This window comes from Choloepus didactylus, chromosome 4, assembly GCF_015220235.1.
Source record: "Choloepus didactylus isolate mChoDid1 chromosome 4, mChoDid1.pri, whole genome shotgun sequence".
Lineage (NCBI taxonomy): Eukaryota > Metazoa > Chordata > Mammalia > Pilosa > Megalonychidae > Choloepus > Choloepus didactylus.
In genome coordinates this window covers 118,139,424-118,153,921 of record NC_051310.1, presented here as the reverse complement: position 1 = coordinate 118,153,921, position 14,498 = coordinate 118,139,424, and the positions used below count along the sequence as shown (strand labels likewise).

At 43.1% G+C, this 14,498-nt stretch overlaps 1 protein-coding gene across 1 annotated transcript in view; it reads right to left on the bottom strand.

Annotated features, from left to right (window-relative positions):
- The window catches only part of RORA (RAR related orphan receptor A), a 715,442-nt gene extending 701,352 nt beyond the window's left edge, over positions 1 to 14,090 (bottom strand). The window contains exon 1 of the mRNA XM_037833806.1: positions 13,901 to 14,090. Within this exon, the coding sequence (XP_037689734.1) occupies positions 13,901 to 14,066 (166 nt within the window). The 5' untranslated portion in view covers positions 14,067 to 14,090. The remainder of the gene's footprint in view (positions 1 to 13,900) is intronic.
- Positions 14,091 to 14,498: the final 408 nt, after the last annotated feature.

Below are 14,498 nucleotides of genomic sequence, written 5' to 3'. Positions count from 1 at the left end.
TATGCTGAAGTCATTTACCTTTTTCTTGACCTACCAGACTGGCAATGTATATAATATATACTATATATACTGATATTTATATTTACATTTATATAGATTCACTTTTCCATTAACCAATGGCTTACATTTATTCACTGACTGTTCAGTATAGGATTGAGGCTTTTCAGCTAAAGTCTGTTTCTTAAGGACCAGCTACTCTAAGTCTGTATGTGTATTACCCACAGTATCACAAGATGAATTAGACAAACTGATGCTGAATGGTGTATTTCACTTTACAATGGCACTATTATTACAGCATTACTCTATTTTCATTACTACTGCTTATAAGAACCAGCTTACAACATGTTTCAGTGAAGAAATAAAACAACCTAATCACAGGGCCAATTAATTCTGTAAAAGTCATGTGGTATATCACAATAAAAAATTTTTTCAGTATTCCAAAAAAACAGGCTTTCACTCTTGGTTCACTTTCTCAAGCTGCTATGATTCTAACCCTTTCATACTTTGACCTACCCTTGTCCAATCACAAGCCCAAATCAATGAAAGACCCTAAGCAGATTCTAACTGATAATCTAAGAAAGATATTATCATCCATCAGCATACTCTCACCTTGTGCTAATATTATTTCTCTTTTCCTGGGTTTACCCAATCCCATTGTGGTTCCAACAACTACTCTTTCTCATGCTGCTCTCTCATCAGCTCAAGCTCAAATACTGTAACAGCAGAGCAATTTCAAACAAGTTGTGAGTCTTTGAGAGTACTGCTTGCAAAGTGCATGTAAATTATTAGATTACATTACAAGTGAAAGACTCAGCAGTAGGTCACCATAGTGGAGCATTAATGTAGAGCCAGTTGAATGGAACCCTTGCAGACAAGCTTCTCCAGCGTGATTTTTTGGCAGGAGGATAAAGTAAGTAAAGGGGAAGGGAGGCTGAGAAATGATGGGCTGCTGAGAAAAAATGAGATGTGAGACAGAGCCAGAACAAGATGGGAAGGAGGGGGCTATTCCATTCTCAGTGACTGGAGGAGGCAGTCAGTGGGTTCTGCAGAAATAGTGGGGGCAGAGATGAGGGAGAAGACAGGCATCGGCCCCTCCTCTGGTTGAGCTGAAAGTGTAGGATGTAAGCTGCTGATGGGGTGATCAACTTCAGTGATTTGGCCTCACTTGGTAGGTGAGTGGCTGAGATAAAGCACTGGGGTCAGGATTCAGTTCAGGAAAGGGAACTGGCCATACAAGGAAAGGCTTCAGGACCGCCACCAACGCTGAGACTCTTGATTATTTCACCGAGCAACCAATCAGAACCAAGGAGGAGGGATCCAAGCAAAGGATGCTGAAGACCTGAGGAGGAGACAGGGAAAAAGGTGGCAAAAGGGCCCTAAAGTTACTGTATGTGTTCCATCTTCATCACCATGATCAGAGCTACCCTTTATTGAGCACTTACTGTGTGCCAGGCATCTTGCCAGGTGCTTCACATGCATTATCACACATGATCCTCCCAACAAACTTGGGAGGCTGCTATCAAGCATCCCAGTTTTCAGGTGAGGGAACAGACTGAGTGGTTAATGAACTAACCTAAGGTCACACAGCACACAGCAAACCTGAGGCTCTGGCCCAAGTCTGTCTCACTCCCAGCAGGTTTGTAACAACCACGTATGCAGCTTCCCAACATGTCTAGCCTTGGTCTGAGTTGCTCAGAACTGCAGCAGGCTGAGCCTGCAATTGAGGGGATCGATGGCTCCAAGAGAGGCAGAAATGGGACAAACGAAGGTGGCTGGGTACATACCCACGGCCCAGTCAAAAGTATAAGCAAGTCCCAGCATGCCTACAGAGCAGGGAAATGCTGAGCTGAATCTACTGAGAAAGCAAACAGCTCTGCAGGGCAATGTGGGAGAGATTATCTGCACAGTTCATGAGCACCTGCTTTATGCAAAGCACTGTGCAGGGGTGCAACAAAAGTACACTGTGGTGGTAATGACAAAGAAAATACAGGAGAACATGCAAGCTTACACAAACAGAAAGTAGACTACAGGTTGCCAGGGGCAGGAGGCACGGAGAATGGCGAGTTAACGCATAATGGGTGTAGAGTTTCTGGTTGGGGAAGGTAGGAATATTTTAGTAATGCAAGGTGGTGAGGGTTCTACAACATTGTGAATGTGATTAATCCCACTGAATGGTATTCCTGGGAGTAGCTGAGATGGGAAGTTCCCACAGTTAAAAAAAAGAGCAAGCCACAAAAGAGACAATAACAATTAAATACATTATGTGATCCTTATGGGTTCTAAGAATCTATGGGAAGAGAAAAGGCTCAAAGAGACATGATTGAAACATATGAAAACATTGGAAGATACACTAAAAGCTTTGCATCAATGTTACATTTCTTGAACTTGATAACTGCACTTATGGTGGTTACTTCAGGCAACTTCCTTGCTCTTACAAAATGTACACAGCAGTATTGAGTGTTCAAGGAGCATGATGTATATGTAACCTTCACTCAAGTGTTCAGAAAATGGGTTGATAGACAGATGGAGAGGTAGACTGATAGATAAAATGCTATGGCAAATGTGACAAAATGTTAAAATTGGTGGATCTGGGTATCTGGGAGTGGGCAAGGGTATGTTGGAGTTTTCTATATGGAGTTTGTATTATTTTTGTTGTAACTGTCCTGTAATTTTGAAAGTATTTCAAAATAAAAAGTTAAAAAAAAAAAAAAAAAAAGTATACCATGGTCCTGGTCTTCTTGGAGAGATCAGGCTCATACCCAGAAAGAAGAACTGTAAGACAGTGTAGAAGGAACCTGGCACAGGAAGGAGTTACATGTTTGTTGAATGAGTGAGGCCCATAAGATTGACTGCTATTTAAAAAAAAAAAGGAGAAGAAAAAGAAAACAAACAAAAAATGGTGATCATGGGAATGGCAGGTGGGAGAGGATAGAATCTTGTCTAGAGCTAGAAAAAGGTAGAATTTCAACAAGCAAAGAGAGACGGGGACACACGATGGGGGATTTGGTTTGGGAGAGTGGCTGGAGGAGAGGAAGGGTAAAGGCATATATATGGTATAGGGGAGAAAAGTGCAAAGTCCACAACATATTTAAAGAGGGAGCATCAGAAGTGCTTGGTCAAAGGTGACCCAGTCAGGAGACTATATTGAGAAACGCCACCACTAGAATGTAAGATACAAGAAGGGATGTGATTCCACTTGTTTGCTGCTTTGTCCCCAGATCCTAGCACTATGCCTGGAACATAGAAGGTGCTCAGTAAATATCTGTTGAATAAAAGAATGCCACCCTGTTCTCTAAACAAAGGGGCAATCCCAGAATTTACATTCTAAGCCAGATTAAGCAGATGCACATCTAAAAGTACTAGAAAATTAAGCAGCATGAACTAAAAGTGGCATAAAGATACCATATGATTATAAATAAGTATTTACATTATTTTCCCACCCCACCTCCTCCATAAAACCATAATGGGTAACACCTGGAGTTCAAGACCAGTTACTGTGGAAATACTCCCTTCCTCCCATTGCCAGGCCATGGCCATACACAACGGCTGCTTCTACCTCATGCCAAGGACAGGGTTTTCAAACTGTGAAGAGCAACCCATAAATAGATCATGAAACCAATTCAGTGGCTCATGACTTGTATTTTGTCTTTAAATAATAGAGCAAAAAATAACAGAGGGCATTCCAGGTAAACAATAAATATTTTATGTGCAAGTTTCTTACAGTTGTGCGTGTGTACATATGTGTGTGTACTGGATCACAGCGTAATGTTTTGCTTATCATGATAAAAAGACACTGATGAGACACTGCCCTAGTGGAGCAAGAAGTTCCAGTATTACAGAGCTCCTCTTAACATTTAGGCTGAATGATCCTTCTTTTCCTGGTTGAGCGTGACTGTCAAAAGATATTGTTCTCTGGCCCAGTAAACTTGGCCCATACCAAAACATCAAGAAATTCTGTGGAACAAGCTAAGATCAGAATCAGATCTTTTAAAGTATCCCAGTTTCACAAAACACAGACATTATTTTTAAAAAATAATATTTATTTGTTTCTAACTACAAAGGCAATACATGTATAAATAAGAAAATCAGAAAATACAGAAAAGCACAAAGAAAAAGAAACTTGCAGGTAATCCTCCCACCCAGAGATGACCACTTTATCATGTAATCATTTAGGTATATATGGGGCTGGTTAATTTATTTTCATATATACATATGTACACACACAATATTTTTGTACAAAAAGATCATTCTGTGCGTACTGTTACAAAATCTGTTACTTCTCACTTAGCGACAAATCATGAACCTTTTCCCCATCAGTAAATACTTTTCTATTATAATGTGATTCCATTAACAGATTCACTTTTGATTCAGGTCTGCAAAAGGCACAGCTTTAAATCCTCTGCTTTGTGGAAAGATCGCTGCTAAGAGACATGCCATCCCTATGCCCACAGGCTGGGTCTAGCTCTAGCAAGCAATAAGTGCAAGATGCTCCACTCCATGGCCTGTGTTTTACTAAATCAGAGCATAAGATTCAGCCACTATTTTCATTATGCTTTAGAATGGCTTTACTGACATAGCCATAGCCTCACTGGTTAATTTTTAATGAAGAATAAAAATAAAATAACAGTTACTGACAATGTTCCACTATTGATGGGTAACCAGAATAACTCATGCTTGCTTCATATATAACTACTACGTAATGCTGGATTAACAGCCAACCTCAGATGGTATCCCTGGCAGGCAGGGACTTTATCTTGTACCTTATTTCACCTCCTGAGGCTTGTAGTACAGCAAGGAAGTGGAAGGAAGGTTAGATAGGAAGTAGAAGACCCAGGTTCTAGTCACAGCTCTGCCGCTCCTTGGGAGTGTGACCTCAGAAACATTATTTCACCCCTCTGAGCCTCGGTTTAAAAGGAGACTAGGCTAGATGATTTCTAAGGTCCCTTCTGGTCCTAACAGGCTTTAGTATAATAAAATATGACCCAACATCATCAGTAGGCATCATATGTCTGACACATACCACCAAGCTCCAGATTAAAGAGCAAGCTTTAGAACTTTCAAGAGCCCTTTCACTGCAGCATCAGTTCTTCTACTGATTCTCTGAGAGGCCTTGAGAAAGTTGTAGAGCCTCACTAACCACCAGCCTTCATCCTTCTCATTGTGAAATTTCACAACTTCAGGGTTAATCACCAGGTTTATAGAAATTGCCGAAGTTCCCAACTTCCTGCATAAATGTGCTTATCTGAAGTGGGTAATGAGTGCTGGAAAAGGTAAAATATAACTCTGGCAAATTCACACTTGTCATCAGCTCAACTAATATGATCACAAAAAGAAGAATCATTTTTGATTATCGAAGTATTTAATTTGTATTTGCTTTCCCAATGCCTATGGCCTGGACAACTGGAGTTATGGGCAGTTCATCCTTCCCTTTGTACTGTCCTTTCAGATATAACATCCCTGCCACCCACACGTTCATGGCAGAATGTGCTCCACTGTTACCATGGCCTTCTCATCATTCATTGGTTTTATAATTATATAGTGAATTGAAAAAACAATGCAGTTTATTTAAGAAGTTGTCAACTTGCTAAACATACATTTGTTTCCTCCGTGATTTGGATGCTGCAAATCCATTAACTTCCATACAATTCATCCCCACCACTGGCACCAATTGTATTGGATGCAATGAGCCTTTTTCCTTCCTGAAGGGCAGAGCCACATCTGGCTGCCTTTTCTCTGTCTTTGTCCATTTCTTCAGGTTTCTTTAAAACTAATTGTAAGAGCCAGTATACATGCTCGCCAATTCCCTTAACACACTAGGAAGCAGATCACGATGCCCTTCAGACCCGCTCTTGTTCTTTTCTTTCCAGGTATTCCCTTTCCTGCCTTTGTCAATTGGCATTCTCGACAGTTCGTCATAACTTCTCAAAGTGTCAACTTTTCCTCTTTTCATTGCCCTTGTTAAAGATAATTTAAAATTAGAAAGTCATATTCCCAGCCATTTCAGAGTCAATGCTAATTTCATCTTCTTTTGCATAGAAGTCTCTTTTCCCCCTAGGGATTCCCTTTTCTTTATTCACAGCCCCAACTCCCCAGCCCCAAATAAGCATTCTTAATCTCTGAATGCACTACTCCATTCCCCTATTTCCCCTTTCTCATCTTCCCCCTACCCCCCAAAAAAATACTTCACCCAACGAAACACACTTTAGCTTGTGGTTCTCCTTCCTTCACTCCACTTCGGAGAGAAATGTCTGTGTCTGAAGATTGTAAAGTCACCTTCAGGAAAGATGCGTACAGTTGGCTGTCAATTAATCAGGATAAGACAGAAAAAATTAAACCACATGAAGCTTTGCTTCTCAGTACATACATTTATGTTTTGCGGATCAAGAGGATTTCTCCTACACAACCTATAATACATATTTATGCCTTTTGTTTGGCTATAATTCTCTACCTAATGGCAAAGGAGTTAATCGTCTGGATTATTTAAAACAGTGATTACCATACCTCATTATAAATTCAAGTGTTGGTCCCTTATTTTTTCCCCCATTCTGCCTCACCTCTATTCTATGCAACCTGCCTGTTTATCCCTGGTAGCATTCTCTGCGTATGAAATAAGTCATATGATTTTATATTCTGTAATTTTTAGTCCCATGTCTGGCTTGTCATACAGATTTTAAATCTGTTTATTTTCCCCCATTAAGCAAAGACCCAAACGTCACCATTCTTGTCACGTATATAATTCCATCAAGTTTTAGAGTGTCATTTATACACAATGTTATTTCTTTTTGCTTCTTTCACACACGCCTACCACTTACGTACAGCAACTTCACTACATTCATATTTCATAAACTTCATCAGTATTCAGCCAAATCCTCCCCCGAAGTAAGCTAGGTATTTTTAACAGTGTGCTGCCTCTTTCCCTGGCTTGAGGCTCCTATACTAAGTGGCACTCTTCTTTGTATCCTGGAAAAGTTCATCTATTAAGGTCTGTTCATGGGTGTAGGTTCTTCCTAACTGGTTCAGAAAACTTTAAGATAGTTCATAATCAAATCTCAAATGCACAATAATATGGTTAGAGATGATCTGAAGCTGGGAAATCATGTTTCCTACTCATTTCCAGCCTCTGAGTTTCAGGGAAAATAGCATTGGCTAGAAACTCGACCTAGACAGCCTGCAAATCCTCCACCACCTACAGATGCAGGAAACCTATAATCTCAACTCCCCGGACATTGCAGAGGGCTCCCCAGCTGGCTACCAGCACCCCAGCATGGAGGGCCCAGGTGAGGAAAGAGTGGACACAACAATCACCAGGAAACCACAGTGCCAGAGCATTTAATGTTATGAGGCAGTCTGTAATAATGAAATGTCAGTTAAGGACATAAAATAACTGCTAGGGAAAAAAAAAATAGAAGAACATCGTTCTTCCACCAACACAAGGGAATTGTTACCTGTAATTCCTTTTAGCACTAGATGTAAAAGCTGGAGCTGAAAGCGAGGCTGCCTAAACGGTGCACTGTGGCACATTTATTCCTCATGATGCCCCATTCCCCTCCTCTAAGGACTTCTTGGGACAATCTCCTTAATGTCTTTACGCAGAAAGCAAAAGAGATGATGATAATAATAATTGGACTGTCACAAAAGAACACCAAAACTCCCAAGCTGAATTTCTAACCCTATGACATCAAAAATATCACAAGATAACTGCAAACTATGATGCTCTGAGAGAGCCAGCCTCTGACGATGTGCTCCCAGGGATGGCTTCCATTTTGGTTCATCGAACAAAGGCCTAAGCTGGGACAGAGAGGTTCCCCTGGGGGAATCATAATGCTCTTTATTGACATTATTCTAGCTCTAGAGTTTCCTAACTCCCCAGATTTAAGGGCATCCTACCACAGATACCCCTTCAATATATCTAAGCAAGAGGCAAATTTGCTAGCATTTCTATCTACCATTATATAGGGGAGAAGTCATACCATGTAATGGTAATCTAATTGTCAACATGTAACTTATTTGTAAATATAAAAGACTTCCTGAATATTCGAGAATGATGTTACATTCTTTACAACAACAGGGCAAGAAATTAAGAAGGCTCTAAACTGCTTGAAATTTTCCTATTAAGTAAAAACCTCAATTAACCAACTAATTGGAATGAATTTCTGTTTCGCTACTTGAAACTTGAACAAGGGAGGCAAATAACAAAATATACTGATATTGAAGATTTTACAACAACAACAACAACAGAAAACAATTTCCAAGCTGGGATAAAGACAGATTTAGCCCAATCTTCTGACAGTGTCTCCATTTAGAGTTCTATAATGTACAATCAGAATTCATGCTCAGAAGAGTGACCCTGTGGCAATATAATATCTTCAAACCTCAAGGAAAGATTCAATTACATTCTCAACGTTCTTTCTAGTGTAGGAAAGGGGACCAGCATATTTAAAAAGCATATTCAATAAAAAAAGGCAAAAAAAAATTTCTGATTAATCTACTGTTAGCCAGAAAAAAACATTTCATCAGCAATGCCTTGGTACCCTTACAGAAAAATTATGGCTTATTTATATTAATCAACACTTAATCACAGATTTTTTAAAAAAATTAATTCAAAAAATATATAATTTTATTTTTCTTAGCATGCAGCCTAATCTGATGGTTGAAAAACTTAACAGCTCATTTCCAAATCAACACTCCCTATTATGAATTAGATACCAAAAAAATAAAATAAAATAAAATAAAATAAAGCCCAAAAAGCAAAAAACAAAACTGCACCAAAAAAAGAAAAAAGGAAAAAAAAAAGCAATAGAAGAAAGAACACCAGAAAAAGATAGAGAAATAGAAGGAGAAAAAAACCAAACCAAAACAAAACAAAAAACAGCATGTCTGTTCCTAAATTCTGAGCAAGGAAGACCATCTTCATATTCAGAAAGTTATTCCAAATTCTATGTTAGCATTCATTCCAGCACTGAAGATCTTTCAAAACAGACTCTCCTTACTCTGGAAAATTTTATTGCTAATCTGGGATGAATGGATCAGGAATCTCAGGGTGGGAATGGATGATACCTACCTCTTAGTCTGTGCACACTGGCTCATGAAAGACAAAAAGGATGAACAGCATCCTGTCATGTTAAGGAGAGCTGCATTTGCCATAAAAAATTGTTTTTGCACTGGGGAAGTCACAATACATACAGATAACCTGAAATGTAGTTATATATTTTGCTTCTGCTGACAGAAGTACATACATAATCCACAAAGCACAACTCGTCAAGTAGAATAGAAAGAGCAGGAGGAAGAAAAATTGCACTCAGGAAAAGCAGCATATGCTTTAAGAGATCACATCACACAAACAGAATTTTCAATAACGTACAACTCAGTCTGCCCCCTCAGCGTTACACCACGAGTTCTTAAGTGCAAAAAAGGAAAGTGATCTGGAGAAAATGTGCATCTTAGCTCTAAAGTGACCAGAGTATGGCCCATGGAGAGGAACCCATTGGCTTGTCTCACTCTCATTCCAAGCACTACCTCTGGACAGTGGTCACTTTGCTTCCAAAAGCAATTCAGCGGTCACCAGAAGTCCTCAGAACATTTTCATCTGGAGGCACAACTACTGCAATTCTCATTCTTGCACCTTGCTGCACTCTACTTTTGAAGTCTAGTATGGAACCAAAATTGTGCACTGTATCCTCCATTTCTGCTGTCTTGAAACAGCTCATGGGTTTCCTAACTACGAGACTTCAGTGCAGGCCCCATTACTTCTCTTTCAGAAAGGGAGATATTTTTTAAGCCAAGGGCTCCTCAGAATGCCAGTAGGTTTTGGAAAATTCCAGCAGAGGACTAACATAAAAAGAGTCTGCTATAAATGTTTTTAGCCACTCCGAACTTGACTTCTGGATTAATAATTCAATTCTTTCAAAGAAATAAGGGGGAGCAATGGAAAAAGGTTATCATAACTATCACCAAATGCATTTCCTAAAATTATTCTATTACATTTTAAAGGGTATAATTATAAATGTTTTCATGGGCAATTTACCGGAAAATTAAAGTCCCTTACTTTAACAAATAATTATTCCATCCCTCAGGCAAAGTTATTCCAGCTGGTAGCTCTTTCAAACTATGGGGGCATCGTTTGTTCATGGTGGACAGCAGGGTCCATGTGAGAAAAGTTAATCTGAGAATCAGTCTCTAGAAAGAGCTCTAAATTGCCAGACCTACTAGAAGGAGAAATCAGCCAAGACTGAAGGGGTACAGGACGAACAAACACTTTCAAAGTTAAAGATTTATGTGGTTCTAGAAGTCCTCAGGGCTACCAATAAACTCCAGGGCCTGTTAACTGATTTTAAATCAATCTAAGCTGAGCTTTCACAGGGTTCACTCTGAACCCAACTAAGCTTTTCAGCGTTAATCCCACCTTTTGGTTTTGATTTTTCCCTTACGTAGACCTGCCCTAAAAGCCTTCAACCTTCAGCCCTGGTGTTGCATACTGACAGTATGGTACACAGTCCCGTGAGGACAACTTTAGTAAAATAAACTATGTAAGGTTCTGGCATGCATATAACAACAAGATTCTGGAAACTTTTAACAACAATTTTGTCCTAATATCTGTGGCTCCTGAAGCCCCTTTGAAAGCCTTGTTAAATTAAAGATTCGCTGTGGTTTTTTCCCCATTTCATTCTTACTTCCCATCCTGCCTCTTGCCTTTTTTTTTTTTTTTCCTTTTATTGTGCTGTAAAGATGGGATTGAATGACAGGAGTCATCACTAATACCACCTAGAAAACTGAACAGTTTCATTGAAACTGCTGACATTCCCTGCACAGTTTTAAGGATGGGGCAAAGGGGTGTCTTTCAGATTATAGAGTCACACAAGTGATTTTGGAAGTTCAGGACTAAAGGTACACAGCCCACTCGAACTCAGATTCCCAGGAGTTAAGAATTCAACAATATCCTCAAGTCTATCCAGTTAACGTCTCATGAGGTCACCTCAATGTCGTAAGAATCCAGACCACAATATCTGTGGATTTCAGATGGTTACTGGTTAGAAGCTGACTTGGGTACCCCTTTGGAAAGCATCTTCCAAATCAGAAAACGCCCCATTTCACCCAACGCCAAGAACTCCACTCAACCTTCCTTAAGACTGAAAATGCTAATTATAAGGTGATGATGTTTGCTTTCCCTTTCTAGTTGTGTGCCTTTATATTTTAAGTATTAAAAAGGCATAATCACCTAATGTGTAGGTTAATTTCTTTCCGATATTGTAATTTATGCAACATTAATACTGGATGCCAGCTCCAATTTTCTTTCTGCTTACACTCTGGAAGCCGACTTGCATATTCTGCCAACTCCATTACATCATCTGAAAACCCAAACATTTCCCATTTTCAATTCACTCTCATCCACCAGACATACTTACACATTCTCTCTTTTTCTCCCTAGCTTACACACACAAAGATGGGTACCCCTGAGAAGCAGATGCTCCATCTGAGGTTACAGTCTGCAAATGCACATAATTTCTGGAAGCTATTACTACTGCTGTGTTAGCTAAAGGATGCCTCCATCTCTGACCTTCCTTTTTCCATTCAGACTGTTATATAACCTAGTGCCTGCGTGCAGGATGTGAGTCCAGCGTTTGGGCCTTACCTCCCCCACCCTCCACAAGAGGAATGGACAAGAGGTTGGTTCAGAGAAGAGTGAGGGGTAGTGGGTGAGCCTCTGGGGGTCAGAAGGATGTTCGTCAGCAGGTCAGCTGTGCAAGATGCATCCCACCTCTACTTTGTCCCTCTCACCTTTGTGCTGAGCCTAAGGGGCTGGTGGTACAGAATGCCCCAGCGTTATATAATTTGCAAGAACAGCAAGTTACGGATTTGCTAGTAGGTTCTGCAGCCTGCCACCCTGATCTCTTGCAAGAACACCTTCTGGCAAGAATGACACCTGAAGATGCTAACAACACACGGAAGGGGTGGGGGTGGGGGTGGGGGCGCGGTTAAGGAGCAGGGGGATGGAGGCACAAATCAAAAACTAGTGCAGTTTCCTATATGCTGTGCCCCGTCTCCACAAAAAAAAAAAAAAAAAAGCCTCAGAAACACATGAAGGGGATTTTCTCCAGTGTTTCTGATTAACCCTGTTACATAACCCGCTCACATTCCAAATCCACCGTCTCAGGGTCTAAATATACTCTTTGCAGCCAAAAGCTCTCCTCATACAAACTCACCGAGCTGGCGGCAGGTCCGGGGCCCCAGCCCTGATCTCCCTCCCTCTCCTCCTGGCCCCCGCTGACCCCCTCCCACTCAAACTGCGGTTCGGCATGGTCACTCTTCAGAAATCTCCTTTAATTAAATGTTTTTCACATGTGTCATTCTGATGGCTTTTACTGTACTGGGATTCCGTGAATGGGCAAGCGCCCGGACAGGGGGTGTGGCTAAAGGGAGTGGGGGCATACTGTAAAACTGCCAGCACACACATGATCAGCCATATTCCTACCTCCAACTATAACATCGAGAGGAAGGGAGCGGCTCCCGGGGCCCTTACTTGCCTCTCTCCGGCGCCCCCCAATCGCCGCCGGAGGCCGAGTCGCAAGAAGGGGGGGCCGTTAGGCCGGTGCCCAAGCCGGGCAGGAGATTCTCTCTGCCCCCAGCCCGGCGCTGCTCGTACGAGCCAGCTTCCTCCGAGTGACAGGCGTGATTTATACATTATTTACAACAGTAATTAAAGCTGTAGCTTCCTCCTGTTCTTTGCAAACTCCAGGCGCATTCAAATAAATAATCCTCACCCTATGAAAAACCCACATTAGGTTCTGACACCTTTAAGAAAGCTTGCTTTCCTCAATCCCCTACTTGAACTAGGGAAAAGCAAGAAAGGGGCAGCGGGGCCCCTCTTCCCTGTACGCACACCAAACATCAAAATGAAGTGGAAAAATCGCCCGGAGAGGGGGAACCATCGCTTGCACCATCCAACCAGCAGTCAGCTTACACTGATCATCCCCAGATTCCTGCAGAAACGCTTGGAACCTCAGAGAAGGAAGGATTCCCAGAGCAGAAGTAAGTTTGGATGCCTTTCGATCTTCTTTTTCTGCTTGTTTGCTTTTGTAGACGCTCACTCCGAATGCGCGTGGAGCGTCCCACAGGGCCGCCGCCCTCCGCGCGCTGGCGCGCACACGCCCCCCAGCCAGCTTGGGCGCGAGCTCCGAACCCCAGGTCTGCAAACTTGCTCATCTCCCCTCCCCGCGCCCGCCAGACAACTTAGCAAGCACCTCGCGGGCCGGCACCGCGTTTCCTCCAGTCCTTCCTCCAAATCCAAAACCCACCACCGTACTCAATGGAAGGCACTCACGCTGCCCCCTGACCCCGGCTGGCCTCCTCTACACCCCCGGGACTTCAGGTTACTCACTTCACCCACCCTCTCCCAGCTCTGCTGGTGATCGAAAACACACCCCTAACTCGGGCCGCCCGGGAAGAAACTGTCAAAAGGAGAGAAGGTAAAGGGGGAGGAAGGTGGCCATAAACATTTTTTTCCCCCTTCTTAAAAGGACACTGCCTCTTTAAAAGTTTCTTTCCCGGGCCCCCACTCTCCGGTTCTCTGTATTTTGGGGTAACGTATTTAATTTCGACAATGCATATTTTCTCTTCTCTGCAGAAAAATCAAAGCCAGGCGTGAGCCTGCCGGCTGTGAACCCTCCCGCCACCTTCCCCGTCCCCCTCTCCTCCCGCAACCCGAGCACGGGCTGCAAAAGTTTGCAACATTTCTGGGGGGCGGAGGGGGAAAGGGGGAGGGGTGCTTCCAAGTCCGGGCAGCGCTGCAGGCACGCGCGCGGCCGTGGGACCCCGCGCCCCAGGCGCCCGCTCCCGGCCGCCCCCCGCTCGGCGCCCCGGTGCTCTCGCCGCCCCCTCCTCATTCCCTCTCTCAGCCTCCTACCTCTGCTGGTGCTGGAATAGCTCTGTCTGCGCACCGGGGCGGGCGCCTCGCTCTTGCGGGCAGATTCCTGGTTCAGCGGGGTCTCCCTGGAGCTGGCCGCCGCGTCCGCGCAGCTGCTGCCCGGCTCGCTGGCGGCGGGGTCGGGGGCTGCCGGAGCTGACTCCATGTTTTTTCCCAATGTAGAAATCGCTGGAGATGGCGAGCTCCGAGACTCCCTCTATCTTCTGTTTTCAGAGCAACTCTATGGTACCAAAAAAAAAAAAAAAAAAAAAAAGGAGAAGGAGACCAGGGAGAGCAGGAGTGAGAGAGCAGGCGGCGGCGGGCGGGCGAGCGAGAGCGCGAGGGAGCGCGCGGAGTGTCTAGGTGGACGTGTGTGTGCGCCGGAGAGGGGATGGGAGGCGGGTCTGGCCACAGGCAGCGCTAGCGAGAGCTTCTCCAGCCGGCCCCCACACCCACATTCTCCACCCTCCAGACCCCAGACGGAGAGCCACAGACTGGCTGCCAATTTTGGAAGGTGGGGATAAGAGGGGAGGAGGAGGCCCCATTCCTCCCCTCTTCCTTAGCCCAGGGGCAAAAATTAAATTCAGGGAGATGATTC